This window comes from Panthera uncia (genome assembly GCF_023721935.1).
Source record: "Panthera uncia isolate 11264 chromosome B3 unlocalized genomic scaffold, Puncia_PCG_1.0 HiC_scaffold_1, whole genome shotgun sequence".
Classification (NCBI taxonomy): Eukaryota; Metazoa; Chordata; class Mammalia; order Carnivora; family Felidae; genus Panthera; species Panthera uncia.
Genome location: NW_026057582.1, coordinates 111,252,772 through 111,273,580, shown reverse-complemented (window position 1 = coordinate 111,273,580; position 20,809 = coordinate 111,252,772). Strand labels below are relative to the sequence as shown.

Here is a 20,809-nt window from a genome sequence, read left to right as displayed (position 1 = left end):
CGAGAGCAAGTAGGTACATATGTTGAATTCTCAGAAGAGCTGTTAGGCGGAGCAGAGAAGGTCTTTGTAAATTTAATGCTGCCAAGACACTCTTCGTGAGAGCTGTGCCCATTTCCTGCTGCTAGAAATCTTTACAAGTGTTTATTCCCTCTTTTCCTTGCCACGAGAATGTGATTAGAAACTTCTATTCTTTACCAATCTGATAGGTGAAAAATACTTGAATATTTGTGTCTTCTTTTAATAGACTTTACTTTTTAGGGCAGTTTTAGTTCATAGCAACAGTGAGTAGCACGTGGTGCATTCCCATATACCTGCCACACACAAGCCCACCACCTCCCCCGTCGGCACCTCGCTGCCCTGCAGTGTCACACCTGTGAGTGCCTGACCCTACACTCAGGTCGCCACAGCCCACGGTTTACGTTGGGTTTCACACTTGCTATTTCTCAGTAGAGTTTTTAATTTGCATTTCTCTTTTGAGGTTATCTTTTCACTTAAAAAAAAGCCAGTTTTATTTCATTTTCTGTGTGTCTGTTTAACCTTTCTGAGCCTCAGTTCCCTTATCTGTAAAACAGAGGCGATCCCTCCTTTGAGAGGGTTACAGCAAGAATGGAATGAAATAAAGCCATCCACTCAGGGCCCGGCACACAACATGCCATAAATGGAGGTGCTATTACATTGGCAAAGGTACAGGCCATTGGTTTTTTGTTTCTTTTTGTTGTTTTGTGTTTTTTTAATTTTTTTTTTTTTTTAAATGTTTGAGAGAGAGACCGACAGAGTGTGAGCAGGGGAGGGGCAGAGAGAGAGGGAGACACAGAATCCGAAGCAGGCTCCAGGCTCTGAGCTGTCAGCACAGAGCCCTACATGGGGCCCGAACTCACAGACTGTGAGATCATGACCTGAGCTGAAGTCGGACGCTCAACCGACTGAGCCACCCAGGCGCCCCTAGACCATTGGTTTTTAAATAATAAATATATTCACATGCACCCACACATACCCCTCCCCCTCCCGCCCTCCCGCCAGGGGCTCCGAGCTTGCACAACCTTATGTGCAGTTCTCTGGCTCTAAGGAGAGAAGTGCTGAGTAAGAGATAGTGAGTTAGACACAGTGGTTCCCCTTGAGACAGAAACAGGCTTAGCAGCTTCCATTCAGTACCCTTTTGCACACGGTTATTACTGAATACAGTCTTCCCTACCCCACACCTGCTTAAAAAGCTTAGCTCTAACCTGAAACATTTCTTCTTGCTTCTTGGTGTTGTGTACACGGAACCATGTGACCCTGACTGTGTTGGTAGGGCCCTCATTTTACTGGTACAGCACCTGCTGGTGTTCAGGAACCAGGAAGCCAGTCCCACCAGTAGGAAGAGGGTCTGCTGTGTATGCAAAGGCAAAAGCGAGGCCCATGGAAAGCAATACGAAATATGTGTTCCCTCTGCCCTTTGTCTCAGATGAATATAACAAAAGACTGAGTCTAAAACGGTGTGACTGCAACTTTCTGGTCAAATCCCAAGTGATAATGAGGGTGTAGTTAGAGGTGCAATAGCCAGAGCAGCGACCTGTGGTCCGTCACTTCCCCAGCGTGTGCATCAGGGATGGGGAGTCCTGTGGTAGGAAGAAAGATGCCATACTGCCTGCCTTCCCTGACTTCAGTCATTGGCTGTGTCCTGAGGCATCTTGGGAGTTGGATGTTCATCAGGAAGAAACCTTCGTTTTGTTTCTGTTAGCAGGTCTTCCCCGCGGTGACTTCCCTTGGGCTGAACGAACAGGAGCTGTTATTTCTCAGCCAGGCGGCATCTGGACCTCACTCGTCCCTCTCTTCCTGGAATGGTGTCCCTGATGTGGGTATGGTCAGCGACATCCTCTTTTGGATCTTGAAGGAACATGGGAGGAGTAAAAGCAGAGCCTCAGACCTCACCAGGATCCATTTCCACACGCTGGTCTACCACATCCTGGCAACCGTAGATGGACACTGGGCCAACCAGCTGGCAGCTGTGGCTGCGGGAGCTCGCGTAGCCGGGACACAGGCCTGCGCGACAGAAACCATAGATGCCAGCCGAGTGTCCCTGAGGGCGCCCCGCGAGTTCGTGACTTCCCACTCAGAGGCCGGCTCCAGGATCGTGATAGACCCCAGCAAGCCGGTCGCAGAGTGGCACAGGGAGGGGGTATCCTTCCACTTCACACCGGTACTGGTGTGTAAAGATCCCGTTCGAACCGTGGGCCTCGGAGATGCCATTTCTGCCGAAGGCCTCTTCTATTCAGAGGTCCGCCCTCACTATTAGGGAGGTGGCTACGGGTCACTTCCCTGAGGAGAGCTAGCCGATGTAAGAACTACAGGCAAAATAGGATGGAGGGTGTCAGAACAGTTTCTAGATCTAATTGAAAGATAGCCAAAGAGACAACAGATTAAACTGTATCAGATACATTCCAGCCTGTTGAAGATTTCACAAAAACATTTCAGGTTTTAATCAAAATTTAGCTGTCTACTAACGAGACTGGATTTTTGGTTTTTTATGTTGTGTGTTACGGGGGTAAAACTTGATTCCCATATTCACATTTTACGCAGCCTTGCCAAGTATCTTAGGCCAGACTTTGCCCTGGAGAGCATGTCAGCTGGAGAAAGCACTTCCCCTGTTGCCCCCCGAGGAAGCGCATGCTCGTTCACCCGAACTCCCGGTCTCCAGTAAAGCCCAGCGTGAGGGTCCCGTGTTTTCTGGGCTCCGCGTTCACGGGCAGGATCTTGATTTCCATTCAGTGTTACAATGAAAATATTTAATGAGCACACCTTCTGAGTCTTCTCTCAACCTTAAGACAGAGCCGCAAATGAGGACAAAACAGTCACTCCCGTGCATCACAGTCACAGCAGAGGCCGGGAGCCCTGTGCAGCCTTTGCGGGGGCCTGTGTCCATCATTTGTTCAGAAGCCTGGCTGACCTGCAGAGCGGCCATGGGAGCTGCTGGGCCCTGTCTTCGTGCCCTGGCTCTGGAGGTTGTAGGCTGGCTGGTCAGAGGCCCCCAGCCTGGGCCTGATCCCCTCCCCCAGCTCTGGACACACTTTCCACAGTGGAGGACTGATCTTTGTCCGGATCCTTGAAGGAATTTGCTTTTACAACTGGAATATGCTTCTGTGTGTAACAGATCATGTTTGTTTTACATCGACGCACCACATCCATTAAAAAGTTTTACCTCATAAGAGCCCCAAGATCATGAATAAATCTGTCATGTATTTATTTTTTTATAAATCAAGGAGACTTCTGTGTGCTTTTAAATATATTAAAAATAATTTACATTTCAGGAATCCTAAGTCTGTGATTTTGTTTCTTTCCCCACCACTCTGGAGCCAGGTAAAGTATGAATCATTCTGACCTTGACTAAGGTGTGAGCTGTACGTTACTCTGCTCTTCAGGTGTTTGGTTATCTTGTCTTCCTTTCACTGGGCAGGCAGCCCCACACACTGAGCCTGAGCTATATATAGGTCTGTCCTCTGTTGGTTTAAGGCGACAGAAGACCGTAGTTTCAAGTAGCAAAGCCGCTGTGAAACAGTTTGAAAGTGTTTGGTGAGTCTTCTCAGTTGTTCAAAGAACAGTATAAATATGGCAGCGGGTGGCAGGCCCACTTAGGTCAGGGGTGACCATTTCATACCTGGCTCATAGCAGCTTCTAGAACTGCAAAGCTACCTCAGATTCTTCATTTATGACCTCTCCTTTCCCGCTTTGGATAAGAAGGAAAGGCTTGATTACTCCAAAGAAAATGTAAGCCTAGAGCTTGAAACTCAAAGCAAATAGCTTATTAAGGAAATCTCTGGCTGCTATTTCATCAGTCTCTGCTTCCAACCTAGGTTAAAAATAAACACCTACTTTCTAGCCTATTTGTATTAGAAAGGCTTAAGTGAGAAGAGATTTCTGTTTTCCCAAGAATTGGAATAACTCCTTGTTTACATTATAAACCTAAAACTTGGAGAGCACTGAGATGTTTTCCATGTGACTTTTTCTTACCATCTGTCTCTATAGAAGTTGTGTCTACTGGCCCCTGCCCTTGGTCTATGCGAGTTCAGTTTGCTCTGGTGTTGTCAATAAAGTGTAATCAGCGCGTAGCTTAGAGCAATATTTTTCAAAAGATGGGTCTTGAAGTATTGATAGTCACGAAATCAATTTGGTGGTTAACACAAAAGGTATCAAGATGCATCCTACTCGGGGGCAAGTACTCTTTTTGTGAATCTTTACATGTGCCTGAATGCATGTAGTCGGGAACATACATGCGCCCCTCTGAACGTCCACCCTTTAGAGGAGTCAGCTAATCTTTGGAAGGAAGACTGGACTTCTGACCTAGGACAGGCTTTGTGGAAGTGAGCTGGCAGGGCAGGATACAGGTAGGCCTCAGGCCTCTCAACCCTTCGCTCCGAACTGTATTTCACAAAAGTTTCCACATATGACTTGATATGAAGAAGGGTGAAGATCCACTGGACTAGGAAAGGGTGCCTGGTGAGAAATGAGCCTTCCTAAAAATGTTCTAACACTCTTATGTTTGCTTGAAATTGATTTAAAGCCAGGGAATAGTGCCAGCACACAAAACACTACTGAGATCAGAATCTGGCCAAAAATCGGTAAGCTCTACCTTGCAGATTGAGTTTGCATTTTATTGTCGAGTTTAGTGGGGAAAGGTAAGTCATCAGAAGAAATCCAAATTCTATGCGGGGTGTTGAGATGACAAGTGTATGACAGGGCATGTTACCTGCACTGAGCCTTACTTTTCCTCATCTGTAAAACGGGGTGTATAGTAGTCTGTATCCTTAGGGTTCTTGACGATTAAAGGAGAATGCTGTGCAAAATAGCATGGTACGTGGTGCATATTTAAAAGTTTAAGAATTGTCACTGTTACTAAACTGAACAGGTGATTTCCTGGGTCTCTTTAGAACTGTTTTTAAAACATTGAGAAGTTACCACAGTGATTTAACATTTCACTTTGGAGTCTTGTCATAGGTAAAGATTTGCATACAGTGAAGCTACACAAATTTCAAGGGTACCATTGAGTAGGTTTGACAAATGTATGTGCCCATCTAACCCACATGCCTATCCAGGTACAGAATGTTCCCATCACCCCAAAGTGGCTACACCATTTTACTCCCACTAATGATGTAGGACAGCTCTGGTGGCTTCTCAACGTCCCCAAGATTTGAATTGTCAGTTTAATTGTAGCCATTTTGGAGGGTACAGAGCAGCATTTCATTGCAGTTTTATTTTGCATCTATAACATTCTGTTTATTGGCCATTCATGTATCTTTGTGACATGTGCAAATGTCTACTCCCTGCCCCCCACAATTGGGTTATTTTATATATGCTGTTGATTGGGTGGTTCGTTTTGAGTTGTAGTTCTTTATATATCCTGGATATAAACCCTTTGTCAGATATATTTTGTGACTGTTTTCCCAGAATATATTCCCAGTCTGTAGTCTGATACTCGTTTTCTTCATGGCTTATTAGTCTGAAGCACTGGACTATTCCTGTCCTACCTGTAGTCTCATTATTTTCCTCTAGGAACTGTAAAATTTTAGGTTTTACATTTAGGTCCGTCATCTGAGTTACTTTTGTGGATGGTAACAGATTAGGATCAGATCCACTTTTTTCTACACCGCTGTCCAGTCGTTCTGGCACTGTTGAAAAGACCCACTGATCTATTTGCACCCTCACCTCCCCATGCCAGCACCATGTAATTGCTATTTTGGTCAAGTCTGGAAGTGAGGTAAGTCCTCCAACTTTGTTCAAGATTGCCTTGGATGTGCTGAGTCTTTTGTATTTCCCTCACATTGGAGAACCAGCTCTCAACTTCTACCCCAAAACCTGTTGGGCTTCTAGGAATCCACGAACCTATTTGGAAAGAATTTTGATCTCAACAAGAGTTAGTTTCCCAGTGTGTGAACATGGCCTATTTTGGTCTTTTTCACTACAGTGCTTTGTAGTTTTCAGGGTACAGGCCTTACATGTATTTTGTTAAATTCATCCCTATTTCATGTCAGTATCTGACAGTATTGTAAATGGATTTTTTTTTTAATTTCATTTTCAAACAGTTCCTTGGTGGAAAACAATTGATTTTTGTACACTGACCTTGCCAAATCCAGTTATCACTGGTGGCACCTTCATTTACTTGCTTTTAGGATTCCTTAAGTTTTTCTATATAAATAACCATGCCCTTTTCTACCTATGCCTTTTTATTTCTTGCCTTTAGAACACTGACCAGAACCTCTAGTATAATGTTGAACAAAAGTGGTAAAAGCGGACATCCTTACCTTGGTCCTCTTCTTGGGGGCAAAGTATTCAATATTTTACTGTTAAATGTGATACTGCACCTTTTTCCACAGATGCCATTTGTCAAGTTGTTGATGCCACCTTCTATTCCTGATTTGCTGGGGTTTTATGATGGCTTTTTAAAAGTTGCTTTTTCTGTATCTACTGAAATTGTGTGACTTTTCTATTTTGCTAACACATGAAACTACTTTGATTTTCAAATATTAAACCAAGAGTTTAACTTCCTGGGATAACCCCAACTCGGTCATGATGTATGTAGTTACCTTTTTATATATTGCTGGATTTGATGCACTAGTGCTGATTTGCTATTAAGGACTTTTGTACCTATGTTCATGCAGAATGGCCTGCAGTTTCCTTATTCTGTAATGTCTTTGTCCAGTTTTGATATCAGGGTTATACTGGCCTCATAAACAAGTTGGGAAGTTTTTGCTCCTATTTTCTAAAAATTTTTGTCAAGTTGGATTTAATACAATTTACCAGCTAAATCATCTGGGCCAAGAGTTTGCTTCAGGTAAGTTTTGATTTATAAATTCAGTTTCTTGAATAGGACTTAAAAAAAAATTATTTTTTTAATGTTTATTTTTGAGCCAGAGGGAGACAGAGCACGAGTGGGGGAGGGGCAGAGAGAGGGAGACACAGAATCTGAAACAGGCTCCAGACTCTGAGCTGTCAGCACAGAGCCCGATGCGAGGCTCGAACCCACGAACCGTGAGATCATGACCTGAGGGGAAGTTGGATGCCTAACCAACAGAGCCACCCAGGTGCCCCTTGAAATAGGACTTCTAAGGTTTTACATTTCCTCATTTCAATTTCGGTAAGTTATTTTTCAGATTTGGCTGTTGCATACAAGTTGTCCGTTTTGTTCTAAAATTGTTCATATTCCTTGATCTTTCTCTCATCCATACTATCTGTAATGCTGTTCCCTCTTATTGGTGATTTGTCTCTTTTCTTCCTTCATTAGTTTAGCTGCGGTTTTGTTGTTGTTGCTTTCTTATTTTTTGAGAGGGAGAGAGGGAGAGACAAAATTCCAAGCAGGCTCCATACTGTCATCGCAGAGCCCGACATGGGCTTGATCTCACAAACCATGAGATCATGAATTGAGCAGAGATCAAGTGTCTGTCACTTAACCGACTGAGCCACCCCAAGTGCCCCTTGTCATTTTTTTTCCCCACAAACTTTTGGCTTTTTAGATTTTTAATATTTGTCTACTCTTATTTTGGGTTTATTTTGCTCTTTTCCTAGCTTAAGGTAGGAACCTCTACCACTGATTTTCTACCTTTCTTCCAATAGCAGCATTTACAACTATAAGATTCCCTGTAAGCACTGCTTTTAGCTGAATCCCACAAATTGTGATTTGTTTTCATTGTCAAAGTATTTTCTCTTTTGATTTCTTTCTTGGCTTGTGAGTTATTAGTGTGTTTAGCTTCAAAATATTTAGGGGTTTTCTACACATCTTGTTAATTTCTAATAGGATTTCACTGTGGTCAACATATTGTGTAAATTTCAGTCTTTCGACTCTGAGACCTGTCATGTGGCCCAGCACATGCTCTGTCCTGCTGAATGCACTATGTGCAGGGTCTAGTGTTCTCTAAATGTCAGTTAGGTCAAGGTGGTTCGTGTGTACTTTTACACTTCCTAATTGTAACAACTGCAGAAAGAGGGAGTGCCAGCATATCCAACTATGACTGGGGATTTAATTCTGTCGGTTTTTACTTCATGTATTTTGAATCAATGCTGTTAAGTGCATATATTATATATGTTTCTTCTACTGAATTGAGCGGTTTTATGAAATGTCCCTCTTTATTTTTGGTAATGCTCCTGGTTTTGAAATCTACTTTATCTGGCATCAATATAGCACTCTGGACTTAGGCCTGTAGCTTGAGATACGACATTCTCCATCCTTTTGCTTTCAGTGGCAGATAGCTGGGTTTATCCTTTCTTTACTCTTCAACTGGAATGTTTAGTCCAAGTACTTTTTTTAGTCTAATTACATTTTAATGTAATTGTGGACATGATTGGATTTACATTTAACATTTTGCTATTTATTTTTTTCTTTGCTCCCTTTTTTGTTCCTCTATTCTTCCTTTCCTGCCCGTTAGTGGTGAGGAGGGTGTTAATTGAATATTTTTTAAAATATTTTTTCTCTCACCTTTTTAGCTATAATTCTTTGCATCTTTTTAACGGTTGCTCTAGGCATCCTTAACGTTTCACAAACTATTAGGAATAACTTTGTACCACATCATGTAAGATATAAAAACCTTTTTCACTCATTGAGTTCCATGTACCTGCCCTTCCTTTAGTTACATTTATTTATGTTAAACCTCACAATATAATTTTTTGCTTAGAACAGTCACAGTATTTTTTTTTAATGTTTACTTATTTAAGCAAGAGAGAGGGAGCGAGAGAATCCCAAGCAGGCTCCTGGCTGTCAGTGTGGAACCCGATGTGGGGCTTGATCTCATGATCCGTGAGATCATGACCTGAGCTGAAATAAAGAGTCGGATGCTTAACTGAGCCACTCAGCTGCCCCAGTCACAGTATTTTTAAAAAAATTAAACCAAGATAGTGCTTTATATTTACCCACTTGTTTACACTTGTTATCTGTGGAGGACTGATCAACATGAGCTACTCTGCCATTATCCGATAATGATTCTTCCTTAAAAACAAAATGACTGTAATCTTATATTCCAAAGTTTTGTACTAATACTATTCAGTAAAAAGGGCACTTTTCCCATTGCTATTTCATACCTATACTTTCAAGCCATCTAAAACCACATCTGTATTTTGTGACCATGTACTTTGCCTCATTTTCCTAATTCTGTGAAAAATTATGACAAGAGCAACTCCCACAACTAGAGATCGGAAAAGCTCCTTTCTCACAGAGAGAGAAACTGCAAACCCACATGCACAAAAGGTTGGGCAGGTGTAACCTAGTACAGCTGACCCCTGAACAACTTGAGTTTAAACTGCACAGGTCCACTTATATGTGATTTTTTTTTCAGTAAATACATTGGAAAAGTTTTTTTTTGAGGTTTGTGGCAATTTGAGAAAACTCAGATGAACCATGTAGCCTAGAAATATCAAAAAAAAAATAAGAAAAAGGTATGCCACGAAGGCATGGATAACACTTAAAAAAGCAGGAGCTCTGCATCGGAGTTCAAATCCTGATCCTGCCACTTACCTGGGAAAATTCATTTTGCATCTCCCAACCTCAACTTCCTCCTTTATGGAGTGGGGAGGACAGGATCTTGGAAGGGTTCCATGTGACCATTCCCTTCCTGAACCTTTTCTTACTTGGCCTTCCCCAACACCACTCTCCTGGCTTTGTCTCTTCTATCGCTGTCACTTGCTTCTGTCTCTTCTGTGGCCTCTTCTGCTTCTCCCTTTAAATACGGTTTCCCATCTCGGGTCCCCCATCCTCGCTTTCCCTGGGGGCTCCTTTCAAATCTGTGCTTTCAGCTAGAGCCCAAATTAAATTACTCCTGCACCTTGATCTTCAAGCCAGATTTCACATCTGAAATCTATTCCAGTGTCTAGTGTCACCATCTGGAGGTCTCGAAGATAAACACGTCTAAAACTAGACCCCATAAGCCTCCGCTGGTGTCCCCCGTATTCCTCTTCCCTGGTTTATGGAACTCTCCCAGCAGTGGATGCCCTTCTGACAGTCCTCTTAACCTGCTACATCCAGTCCCCAATAGTATTCTACTGATTTCACTTCCTAAACTCTAAGCCCCCTCACCTCTACTCCATCTCTCAGTTCATACCCTAATCATTTCTCACCAAGACCTTTTCATTCATGGGCACAAGAGACTACACACTGATATAAAAGTGAGCTTTCTCAGCTGCCCAGGGTATAAATCCTGGTTCTTCCACATACCAGCTGCGTGGGCCAGGGCATTGCTTCTGACACCTTGGTGTTTACTTGTGAGATATGAGAACTGAAGAGTTTCCCACTCACTTAGCCGCTGCTTCAATGTCAAAACAGACCGAGCCATAACATAAAAAACTCCATAGTTTGGTTTGGCAATAGGTGTCCTCACCTTTAAATTATGGTAATTATAGGACACTTCAAGTGCAAAATGGGGACTGGCCCTCAAGCAAATTGCTGGCGTACCATCCGTCGGGGCTGCTGCAGCAGAAGCTATGTTCGTACTACACAGGAACTTGTCCTCGAGGTTCCTTCTCTAGTTTCAAACTAGTTTTGGAAGTAAGACTGTGATCATAGGTTCTTTTAAGAAGTTTTTATTGTGATCTCTTATTTTTATACCTAAGTTAACAACTTTTCCCAAAGGGATGATGATACATAATCTTTATTCTAAAAAGGACATATAATGAATTGATAGCATCTGGCCAGTAGTATCATTGATGGTCTTAAATAAAAATTAGTTAAGAAGCTCTTCCTTTCCTTTTAATCGCTGGTGCTGATACCAGACCAGCCCTTCACTCTTACTTCTTATCACACTGACATGATCTGACTCCACACTCTGACCTCTCTCAAGGACAAGCACAGCTGGAATATTCAACCTCAATACACAGAGGGTTTTTTTCATCATTTTCCCCCTTAAATTTAGAGTGTTAGAGCTGGATTATTAATCCAAGATTTGTCTGCCTTGGAGGCTGCCATGCCCCCCAGTCTGAGGACCATCTCAGCTAAGCCAAGTCTTCATCATAACAGAGCTAATAAGTAGAGGTCTGTCTCAGACTTTCCTTCCGCAAAGGAAGGAGGAAGTCATCCAGGAGATGACAGTCATTTCAGAAGCAAACAGCATCACGTGCCCTGCTGGCTCTTGAAGCTACAAACACAGAGCCGTGAGCCCTGCTCTTAATTCTGAAAGGACCTGTCTGGTCCCGGCTGACGGGGCTGATGAGAGGCTGCTAGGCCTCAGGCTCCTTGGGGTCATCACAACACATCCTGCGGTCCTTGGTGCCCAGGGAACACACTGGCGTCCGTGCTGCCTGTGTCACGTGACCTTTCCTAATCTGCTACATCCTCACCAGAGAAACCTAAACTCCGGGGTCATCCTACTCCTATTTTTCTCTTATTTGTGCAGATGCTTCATTTGGATGTGCTCCCACAGTGGGCTGTGGCTCCAGAGGCAGAGATGGTGGCTTTGTGAGATGGGATGTTCCTCCAGCACCTAGCAACAAAACAAACAGCTTGAATTCTCAGTTCCACGGTTCCTGAAGAAATCACATTGTCAAATTTCAAAAAGAAACCCTTTGAGGTTTCTTGAGGTATCTTTGAGGATCAGCGGGGACTGTGACGTATCTTTGCCGCTATGAAGTTAGACCATCGCTAAGAAAGCAACGGTCAAGTTTGCCTTCAATGACTCACTGAAAAAATCTTTAATTACCTGCACCATGCTGACTTATGCGATCTTGCTTTAATTGTCACTGCTTTAGCAGAACAGAAGGTGCTGTCATGTAATTCTAAACTTGAATACTGTAAACCTCTGACTAAGCCTGTTCCCTCCGACACAACTTGCCTTAAGGAAGCAAGTGCCAATTTGGCCAGCATATGGCTTCTTCCCCTTCTAGGAATACTACTTGGACGTGTTCTGAGTCTGAGAAGTGTCAGCCTCACTTAAAGCTGTCATCTCTCGCTGGCACATGCAGCCTGTGCCCACGAGGATTCCATGGAGCTGTGCGTAGCCTCCTACCTGAGGGGAGCTTCCCGTATGCAGCTGCTGAAGACATTGCCTGTCCTAGGGCTTGATTAGAGCCCAGAGGCTGCTGGAGACTGGCAGCTTTGCTAGTTGAAGTGGTCCGGTGCTTTGACTTGGTGTCTTTAACTGGTTTCGTCCAGACCAGTGCCTCCCCGACCTGGAGGGCAGCTCCCAGCTTCTGGGCCATGTCCACCATCTTGTCCCCACATGGGAAGAAAAAAGAGTCACAGAGAGGACCGGCAGAGTGAAGCCTACCCACCTCTTCCACCAGGGAGTGCAGGTGGAATCCTATCTAACGGTACTAGTATTTGAGAGAGACAGTATTTATTGCAAGGAAATCATTCTCAAACAGCAGAGAATACAGACTGCCCTTAGTGGACGGCAAGGGGGCACATATAGGATCTCAAAACCTAACAATTCAAGCTTGGTGCCTTACAGAGCTCAACTCCTGCCTTTCCCACATGAGGAGAAGTGAGGAGAAACTGCAAAGAGACAGAGACCTCACATCAGTTGTATTATCAATAACGTAACTCCGTAAGCCTGAACTTCCTCTTACTATTTTCTTCTAGGGAAGTTTTTTCTCCGGATGTTCCTAATTGGAGATTTCATGCTGCCAGGAACATCAGAGCCAAAATGGCCATAAACCTATAGAATACCTGATATCTGGATTATTTGGGCTTCATTCAGAAGCCTCCCAGGAGCTAATAAAAGACATACCTCGGCGTCAAATTCCAGAGAGCTGCTGTCCTGCAGCAGGTGGACCTTCTTCTCCATCTCCTGATACTGAGCCAGGGCACCCTGCTTCTCGCCCTGGTTGTACAGCAGCACAGCATAGTTGAGGTTTACCAACGGGTTACACCTGTGGCAAACGGATTCCGTGGGGCTCAGGCTCTGCAACCAGTGGTCATTCAGAGATCCCTCTCGTTACACAAAAAACAAAAACTGGTTAGACATTTCTCTATTCCACAGCAAGGTAAGAACACACGTGCCGCGTGGACCTTTGGAGAAGCATCAAGGAAGTAACTGCCCAACCAGCAGAGCAAGAGGTATTGGGACCAAGTGTGATGTCTCAGCCCTCAACGGAGGCCACCAGGTCAGGTTGGAAAAGGGGATCCCTACCCTGCTGCCTGGCAGATGCCAGGAGAATAAATCCCAGGAGAGTTAAGTTGATCTTAAACTAAGTCCAGAGTCCTATCTGATATTCCAGCTAGCCCATGGCTATCAGCACCTGAAGCCCACTGCCAGCTCCTGGAAACATTTCCTCAGAAAGAGCCAGTGTCTGTTCCCGCTGAGCCACCGTGTGCTTAAGGACCACATCCTTCTGCAGTCAGGCCCTCCCACTGACCCCCAGAGCAGGCATCTGGGCCGCTGCTCAACCGCCCCGCGCGCCCCAACTGGGCTGTGGCGCCACCTGGTGGCTTCTGAGAGTCCGATCCGCCCCAGTACCACTCCTGACGGAGCAGCTTACTTATCCAGGCGGACGGCTTCCGCGTAGGCTCTCTTGGCGTTCTCTGGGTCTTCCAGATTGGTCAGAGCCACTGCAACAAAGAAAGTGGGCACTGTGACTGGGGAGCCCCGTGTGGAAAACAAAAGGAATGTTTCAAGACCACAGTTCATTCAGCCCCCAAACTGAACTCCTCCTTTGCCGTCTCGGCTCCTGGCATGACCGCCTTCGGTCACTCAGCTTAGATGCCCGGTGTCACCTGCTTCGATGGTGTCTCTCCACAGTCAGTAGCCAAGTCCTGCGAATCCTGTTTTTTGTACTTTTCTTTACTGACACTGCCCTTGTTCAGATGCAAATTCTTTCAGGCTTTCCATTTCTTCCCCACAGCAATGTCCCCACCTGCCTCCATCCACTTTGCCACCAAGCTGCCAGGAGTCTTCCTGCCTTACAAACAAATCTGACTGTGTCACACCACCCTACTTAAGAATCCATTACCCACAACCATGATCTTTATAAACGTTTGTATAGCAACAGAACATACTCTCCTTTGTAATCAGCATTTTCTGGAAACCTGATGTATAAAACAAAGAAAAACAGAGCTGTTTTGAAAACCAGGCCCACCCGACCTCCCCACCAAGCTACACACTTAGCTCTCCTGGACACTTAAGAGAAGATCTAGGAATACGGTTGGAAAACCTTGGCCTCTAGGATAAAAGGCCAGAGTCCCAGCATTCTTCTCCTGCCTGCCCCCCACTTCATGTGGCCCTTAGACCAGCTTTCCTGACTCCTCCCCCACTACACCGCACAACACGACCGCCCACTCGCCGCAGGACACACGGTGCGGCCACGGCTGCACGCCTTTGTTCCCACGACGGCCGAGCCAGTGAGTTCCAGCTTAGCCTTCAAACTGCAGTGTGAAGGCCAGCTCTAGTTTGGGAGTTAGAAGTGTGGCTCATGCCTTACAGTAGGGCTGTCTGTTCACAGAACTGAGCTCGCTTTGTATTCAGGCAACCCCCAATTAACCACCATTCAATTTGCTTTTGCAACCGTTCTCTAATAAATAAGCTCCCCCACAATAATAACGACCACCACCACCTGTCAACGGGAATAAGGAAACTGCTTTTGGGCTTACACTTAGTAAGGCCAGTGGAGAAATATCCCCAGAAAGAATATTATCAGTACTTCAACGTTATAGTAACACTCACATTAATAACAGGCCAATGATATAGTGACAACAAAACCAATAGCTACTAGTCACTGGTTATTTATTACATAATCTTCCCTCTCTACTAGAAATAATCCAGTAAGTAGTGGAAACGGGACCCTTCCCAAAGCCCAAGCTCTTAACACTAGATGGTATCTGGAATTTATAGCTAGACTCTCACTTTTTCTCCACTCCTCCTCTTTATATAAATGAATTGTCAGCCAAGGGAAAACCACTGGTAACAGATGAACTAGGGATGATCTTGATTTAACCTGTTGGTCTCTGAGTGAAATGCCTGCAGGCTAGAAGCAACTAGCTATTCTGTCATCTTTTTCAGGCTTTAGGACACTAATCTAGATTCCTGTGGGATCTGCGAGGCAGTGGCTTCTATGGGACATTTAACCACCGGCCTCTTATGATTCTAAGTCATTTTCCCTCCTCACAAACCACGGAGGGGGTTTTCCACCTAAGTGTCTCTTACCAGCCAAGAGCATGTAGAGCTCCCCCATCTTTGGCTGGAAGTTGATGGCCGCGCTGAGGAAATGGAAAGCTGACGCATACTGCTGCATTGTCAAGTGGACAAGGCCCAAGTTATACAGAATCTTCCAATCAAAGGGTGCCAAGTAGTTGGCTCGTTTCAGGCAGCTGATAGCCTGCAGGAGAGATGGGACACGAGATGAGAGGCCAGGGTAGGCCCGGCAGACCCAGTAACTTGCATGTATGAACACGAACAAGGAAGGTGGGGAGACACTCACTGCCACATATTTCTTCTTGCCAAAGAAACACATTCCGATGTTGTTCCAGAGTGGAGGACTTTCTGGAACGGCACAAGCTACAACTCTGTACTTGGTGAGGGCAACATCAAAGTCCCCGTGGGTCTGCATCATGCTGCCTGCTGCCAAAATGGCCTGCAAACACAGGACATGGACAACTTGTAATTCAGCCGTTCCCAAAAGGCTATAGTGGTGAAGCAGACATTCTGGGTGTAGGTACTCAACAGGGTACTTCTTCCAGGGACACAAAAGGTATATTTAAGCTACTGGGATAAATGCTGATGAGGAATGTCCCTGCACCTCACCGTGGCTTTCTCCAGCACAGTCCAGAAAAAGAAAAGAGAAAATGTCAGTGACCCTACCTGGCTCATTTGTTTCCTACTTCTGGTCAAGGAAGTCAACATCTCAGAGTCAAGGCCCTTTGAGGAAAAACAGCCTTTAATCTGCCCCCTGAACTCCCTACGTGGTACCCCAAGTGCTCTAGACAATTCAGAAACTCCTGTCTTTGACCACTGAAGGTACGGCTCCTTTGGCCACCAGACAGGGTGAGCAAGCTTCAGGCGTCATCAGGCTGGCCCTTGCATTTGTCCAAGGAAAGGTGTCAAGGTGGGGAGCTGACGGAGTTAACACGCCTTCTATGACTTCTCAGACAGGACGAGTCTGTGTCTGACATCAAACCCGTTCGGCTGCATCTCCCTCCATCATGTTCATCTTCTACACGATCTTCTCAGCTCCAGAGTCGTACCTGGACGAGAGTTGTCATCGCCAGTCCATTAAGAATCCAGAAGTTATGTCACCAGAATGACCTCTGATGGAAGTCGTGGAGGCTTTGCTCACTCCCTAAGCAGCACACAAACCTCACCAGCACTACGACCTCATTCTCTGCAGAAGTTACAGGCCTGTTATAACACGTGCTCTTTTAGAAAACAAAAGCAGAGCGCTAACGTTTTACAACATCTTCAGATAAGAAGGGCCATGTCTATTTAAAACTTTTCTAAGAAAAAGGTAATTTCTCAGGTATCCAAAATGCTCTCTAGGGCCAGATCGCCCCTGGCGGCAGTGGGAGCATCTGAGTAAAGGCTCTGGGGTTTGACGGCCTGCAATACCTTGTAGTTGGTAGGGTCATAGGTCAGTGCATTTCCAAGATGTTCGAATGCCTTCTGGTAAATGCCGAGCTTGGAGAAAAAGCAAACCAGAGAATTACATCAGGGGGAGATGGCAGTTAAGGAGTCTGGCCAACCACACCCTGAACAAAAACACACTGACGTTCTGAGTTCTCATGATTAAAAAAAAAAAAAAAAAGCAGCTACAGATACCAGATAAAAAAAGAAAACTAAAAATCCCCTTATTTGTTGATTTGTCCCCTGATAAGGTCAAAGTATCTATCTGCCAGGAACCACCTCTGCCACGCTTTGCACACTAATGCCTCTTGGCAGGAAAGGGGCTGGTTAGCCTCATTCCCCTGGGGCCAACCTCCCAAGCCAAAGCCAGGAAGGCCTAGGGTTAAGCTCCTGATTCCTTTTAAAGAAAAACAAAACAGCCAGAAAGGCCACCACAGAGGCATAGCTGGAGGAGCAGCTGAGCAGGGAACTTGGGGAGTTCATGGGGGCAGGGCAGGGACAGACCCTCAGGGATCCCTGGGCCTCGGATCCGCAGGCTGATACAGAGAAGTGGAGGCGCTCAAAAGATGCCATTTGTGCTCAGGAAAACACGGAGGGGACAGGAGACTTCTTATTCGAGACAGTGTTTTGCCTTCTCGTTCCTGTAAGATCCGGCTGGGAAGGAGGGGTGGAAACGGACTCCGCCCCAAAGCCCGTTGGCCAGCGCCAACCTGCATCAGGCTTTCTCCCCCCAGCAACACCATGCCGGCCCCACTGACCGGTCGTTTCTCATAAATGCTCTTTCCTTAAATGGGTAAGTAGCCTCAAGCAGGCTTATTTGCTTCTGATTTGAATGCAGAAAATTACTTCCTTTAGCAGATAAAAAATATCAGATGCAGAGAGTAAGGTTCACATGACCGTTAGGAAGATGCGTTAAAGTAAAATCAAAATTCAGGGAAACCACAATCCACACACATCCAAAAGCATTTCTAACACCAGTGCACGAATGAGGAAAGGGTTCTCATTACCTGTAAGTAGAGTAATCCCAAAGTCGTAAGAAGTTCTGTATTCTCTGGTGAGAACCTGCAACACAGATCGGTGCTCAGAGGGAAACCAGATGCGTGCAAGACACACAGGACACCTGCACACTGACGTGCCCTCACGAGCAGTGGTGGACACTTTTTGCCTCCTCCTCCCCATGACCATTCCCGAAGTCCTTTGGGAATTTCCTTCTAAAGTAGGTTATCTCAACCCTGGCTACAGGGTGAATTGCTCAGCAAGAAGAAATGGGACTTAGCATCCAGACTCCTTTCAGGATCTTTCTCCTTAGGGCCAAAGTCCTAAGAAGAACTTATAGAATATTCTCTGTGACGGTCCTGCTTATACTGATATAATTAAAGACCGATTCTCCATAAATCAAGTCAGTCTAGAAAACAACACAGCGACAGCCAGTTCCCTCTTGTAGGATTTTTTTTTTTTTTCTGGTCTCACTGTACTGACAATGCCAGCCAGCAGGGTTCTCTGTGTAATTTAGGATCCCAACGGCCCTAATGCTCTGCTCTCCATATTAAACAAAAACACATACTAAAGTGTTGGCTTTGGGGACTAAACACTGACTTAAGTAAAAGATTATTTGCTTTCCCAATCCCTCACTGACACTTGCCTTTATCCCAAAAGTTAAGCAACACTGAGCTGAGATGTTCTGTCTATAGGACCATCAGCAGCTTCAACAGTGAAAATGGCAAAAGGCAAGGAACTGTCTCCAGCACTGGTCCCATGGAGAGACCAGAACAAGAGGGGCCAAATCCCCCAACTAGAGGAAGGTTGAGCTGAACAGAGCTTACTCAGTTCAAATGGATATTTGCCCTTCACTTTCTGCCATAATAAATATCCATTTTGATCACCTCCCTCCCACAAACCAACTACATAACTTTCATGATTCTGGTGGCATCTCCCCCCGAACTCCCCACCAAAACATGACTACCATCTCCAAAGCTATGAGTCACAGACAATGGTCTCCATTCTCAGGTTCCAAACTCTCAAGCTGTCCCCTTATTCCCTTGGGAATTTTAGTGACTTCAGTCCTTGATGAGCCACTGGAAGAATATCACCCTTAAGATTTATGTGAGCTAATCTCAAAGAGCCAACTTTAAAAGGCAGAAGTCAGCGGGGCACGTTGGTGGTTCAGTTAAGCATCAACTTTGGTTCAGATCATGATCTCGTAGTTTGTGAGTTCGAGTCCCGAGTCGGGCTCTCTGCTGAAAGCTCAGAGCCTGGAGCCTTCTTTAGATTCTGTGTCTCCCTCTCTCTCTGCCCCTCCTCAACTCTCTCTCTTGAAAATAAATAAATATTTAAACAAAAAAATTTTTTAAGGCAGAAGTCAGGGATCAAGGCTTCCACCCTGCCCCACAGAAGCTTAAAATATGCTACATGGATTGGGGGGAGGGGTGCCTGGCTGGCTTAGTTGAATGTTGACTCTTGATTTTGGCCTAGGTCATGATCCTAAGGGTCATGGGATTGAGACCTGCAACGTGCTCTGCGCTGAGCATGGAGCCTGCTTGAGTTTTCTCTTCTCCCACTCTGCCCCTCTCCCCTGCTGGTGCTCTCTCTTAAAAAAAAAAAAAAAAAAAAAAAAGCTACATGGGCTCCTTCCTCTAATCCCTGTAAACTTAGCTTCTTGGTGACAAAAGTCTTTTGTAGCTTAAAAAACCAAGGGACTTTTATGTCTTTGTAGATAATGTGGTTGAAGACAATTCAGAGAGTGTTTAACTGATACAGCCAGAAAAGTGACTATCATGGTAGAAGGCAAAGGTAATTAACAGAAATCTAAGTTTAGTTCAGAGACTAATTATCAGGAATAATAGACTTTGTGGCCATGCTTCCTGTTAAGTGACAAAACAAACATGACATTTTGCTACATTTATCCTACTTAAAACAAACAAGACCCTATACAAAAAAGACAAGATAGTACATGTCCCTAGAGAAGAAATATGGAACAGCATCCTGAGAAAGCCAGTCAGTTCCATTATCAACAGGGGTTTGGCCTACCCTAATCATGTTTTTTTTTGTTTTGTTTTTGTTTTTTTTTTTTTTAATTTTTTTTTTTAAACGTTTTTTTTTATTTATTTTTGGGACAGAGAGAGACAGAGCATGAACGGGGGAGGGGCAGAGAGAGAGGGAGACACAGAATCGGAAACAGGCTCCAGGCTCCGAGCCATCAGCCCAGAGCCTGACGCGGGGCTCGAACTCACGGACCGCGAGATCGTGACCTGGCTGAAGTCGGACGCTTAACCGACTGCGCCACCCAGGCACCCCTACCCTAATCATGTTTTAAGAACACAAGATATTGGGGTGGGGGTAGGGAGAACGCCTGGGTGGCTCAGTTGGTTAAGCGTCTGACTCCTGGTTTTGGCTCAGGTCATGATCTCAGTTTATGGGGCCGAACCCCGTGTTGGGAGAACAGAGCCTGCTTGGGATTCTCTCCTTTTCCCTCTCCCCTACTCACTCTCTCTCTTTAAGAAACTTAAAAAAAAAAACACAAAAAACACCACAAAACATATTGGTTTCATGCTAATAAAGGCCAGATGTTTATTAGTGAGTCAGATTTCTGACCCCAATGTCCCCGGAAAAAGATCTGCTATAGGAGTGAAAACCACAATGGCAGAGTAGCAGCTGACTCCAAAATCTATGTGCTCCTTCCTCCTGAGCACATGTGTACCCACTTCCCTTGCAGCTAGTGGCCACCTCACCCTCACAAACCACCACCCCGCACCATAGCCTGAAACATGGATGCTACATTAAGTCAGCTTCACCAGCAGGTGAAGACAACAATGTAAGAAATGGTGGGTTAATAAAGAACCTGGATCCCTGACTGACCTTGGGGAGCAGAGCTGTCCAGCTAGGCTAGGCTGGCCATACTGACGGGGGAGAAGCACAAGTCTTTTTATGTAAGCAAGCCACAGGGAGCTTTTAACCTTGGCCTGAACTGTACTCTAACTCACACAACTAATAGTCACAGGAATCCATCTTAGGCTTGGGGGTTCATATGTCTGCTCCCATTTGTCTTCTCATTGCCTTAAAGAAAACAAACATACTTACTCCACTGCTTTCTTGTAGATTTCAATGGCCTTGTCCAAGTCTCCCTCCAGCAGGTGGATCTTCCCCAGCATTATGTAAGTCAAATCATGCCTGTTAAGATGTAGGGCATTGTGCAGCTGCTCTTGCGCCTAACAAGATTGATGGAGTAAAGAGAACCAAATCACTACAGGAAAGGATGATGTCTTCGTACGGCTAACGTAAAGACAGAGCTCCCCCTTTCTAACGCAGAC

At 45.0% G+C, this 20,809-nt stretch overlaps 2 protein-coding genes across 4 annotated transcripts in view; one reads left to right on the top strand and one right to left on the bottom strand.

The window, feature by feature from the left end:
- Positions 1 to 3,017, top strand: part of ADPGK (ADP dependent glucokinase) — a 28,152-nt gene extending 25,135 nt beyond the window's left edge. For 2 of the 3 annotated variants that reach the window (XM_049613831.1, XM_049613833.1), the window contains one exon: positions 1,721 to 3,017. In XM_049613831.1, the coding sequence (XP_049469788.1) occupies positions 1,721 to 2,275 (555 nt within the window). In that variant the 3' untranslated portion in view covers positions 2,276 to 3,017. The remainder of the gene's footprint in view (positions 1 to 1,720) is intronic. The other variant, XM_049613832.1, reaches the window with a different exon arrangement.
- A 7,610-nt stretch (positions 3,018 to 10,627) lies between these two features.
- Positions 10,628 to 20,809, bottom strand: part of BBS4 (Bardet-Biedl syndrome 4) — a 55,622-nt gene continuing 45,440 nt past the window's right edge. The window contains exons 8-16 of the mRNA XM_049613826.1: positions 20,580 to 20,707; positions 17,510 to 17,564; positions 16,488 to 16,556; positions 15,364 to 15,516; positions 15,090 to 15,261; positions 13,429 to 13,498; positions 12,678 to 12,819; positions 11,955 to 12,156; positions 10,628 to 11,432 (exon numbers count right to left, since the gene is read on the bottom strand). Coding sequence (XP_049469783.1) covers positions 11,323 to 11,432; positions 11,955 to 12,156; positions 12,678 to 12,819; positions 13,429 to 13,498; positions 15,090 to 15,261; positions 15,364 to 15,516; positions 16,488 to 16,556; positions 17,510 to 17,564; positions 20,580 to 20,707 — 1,101 coding nt within the window. The 3' untranslated portion in view covers positions 10,628 to 11,322. The remainder of the gene's footprint in view (positions 11,433 to 11,954; positions 12,157 to 12,677; positions 12,820 to 13,428; positions 13,499 to 15,089; positions 15,262 to 15,363; positions 15,517 to 16,487; positions 16,557 to 17,509; positions 17,565 to 20,579; positions 20,708 to 20,809) is intronic.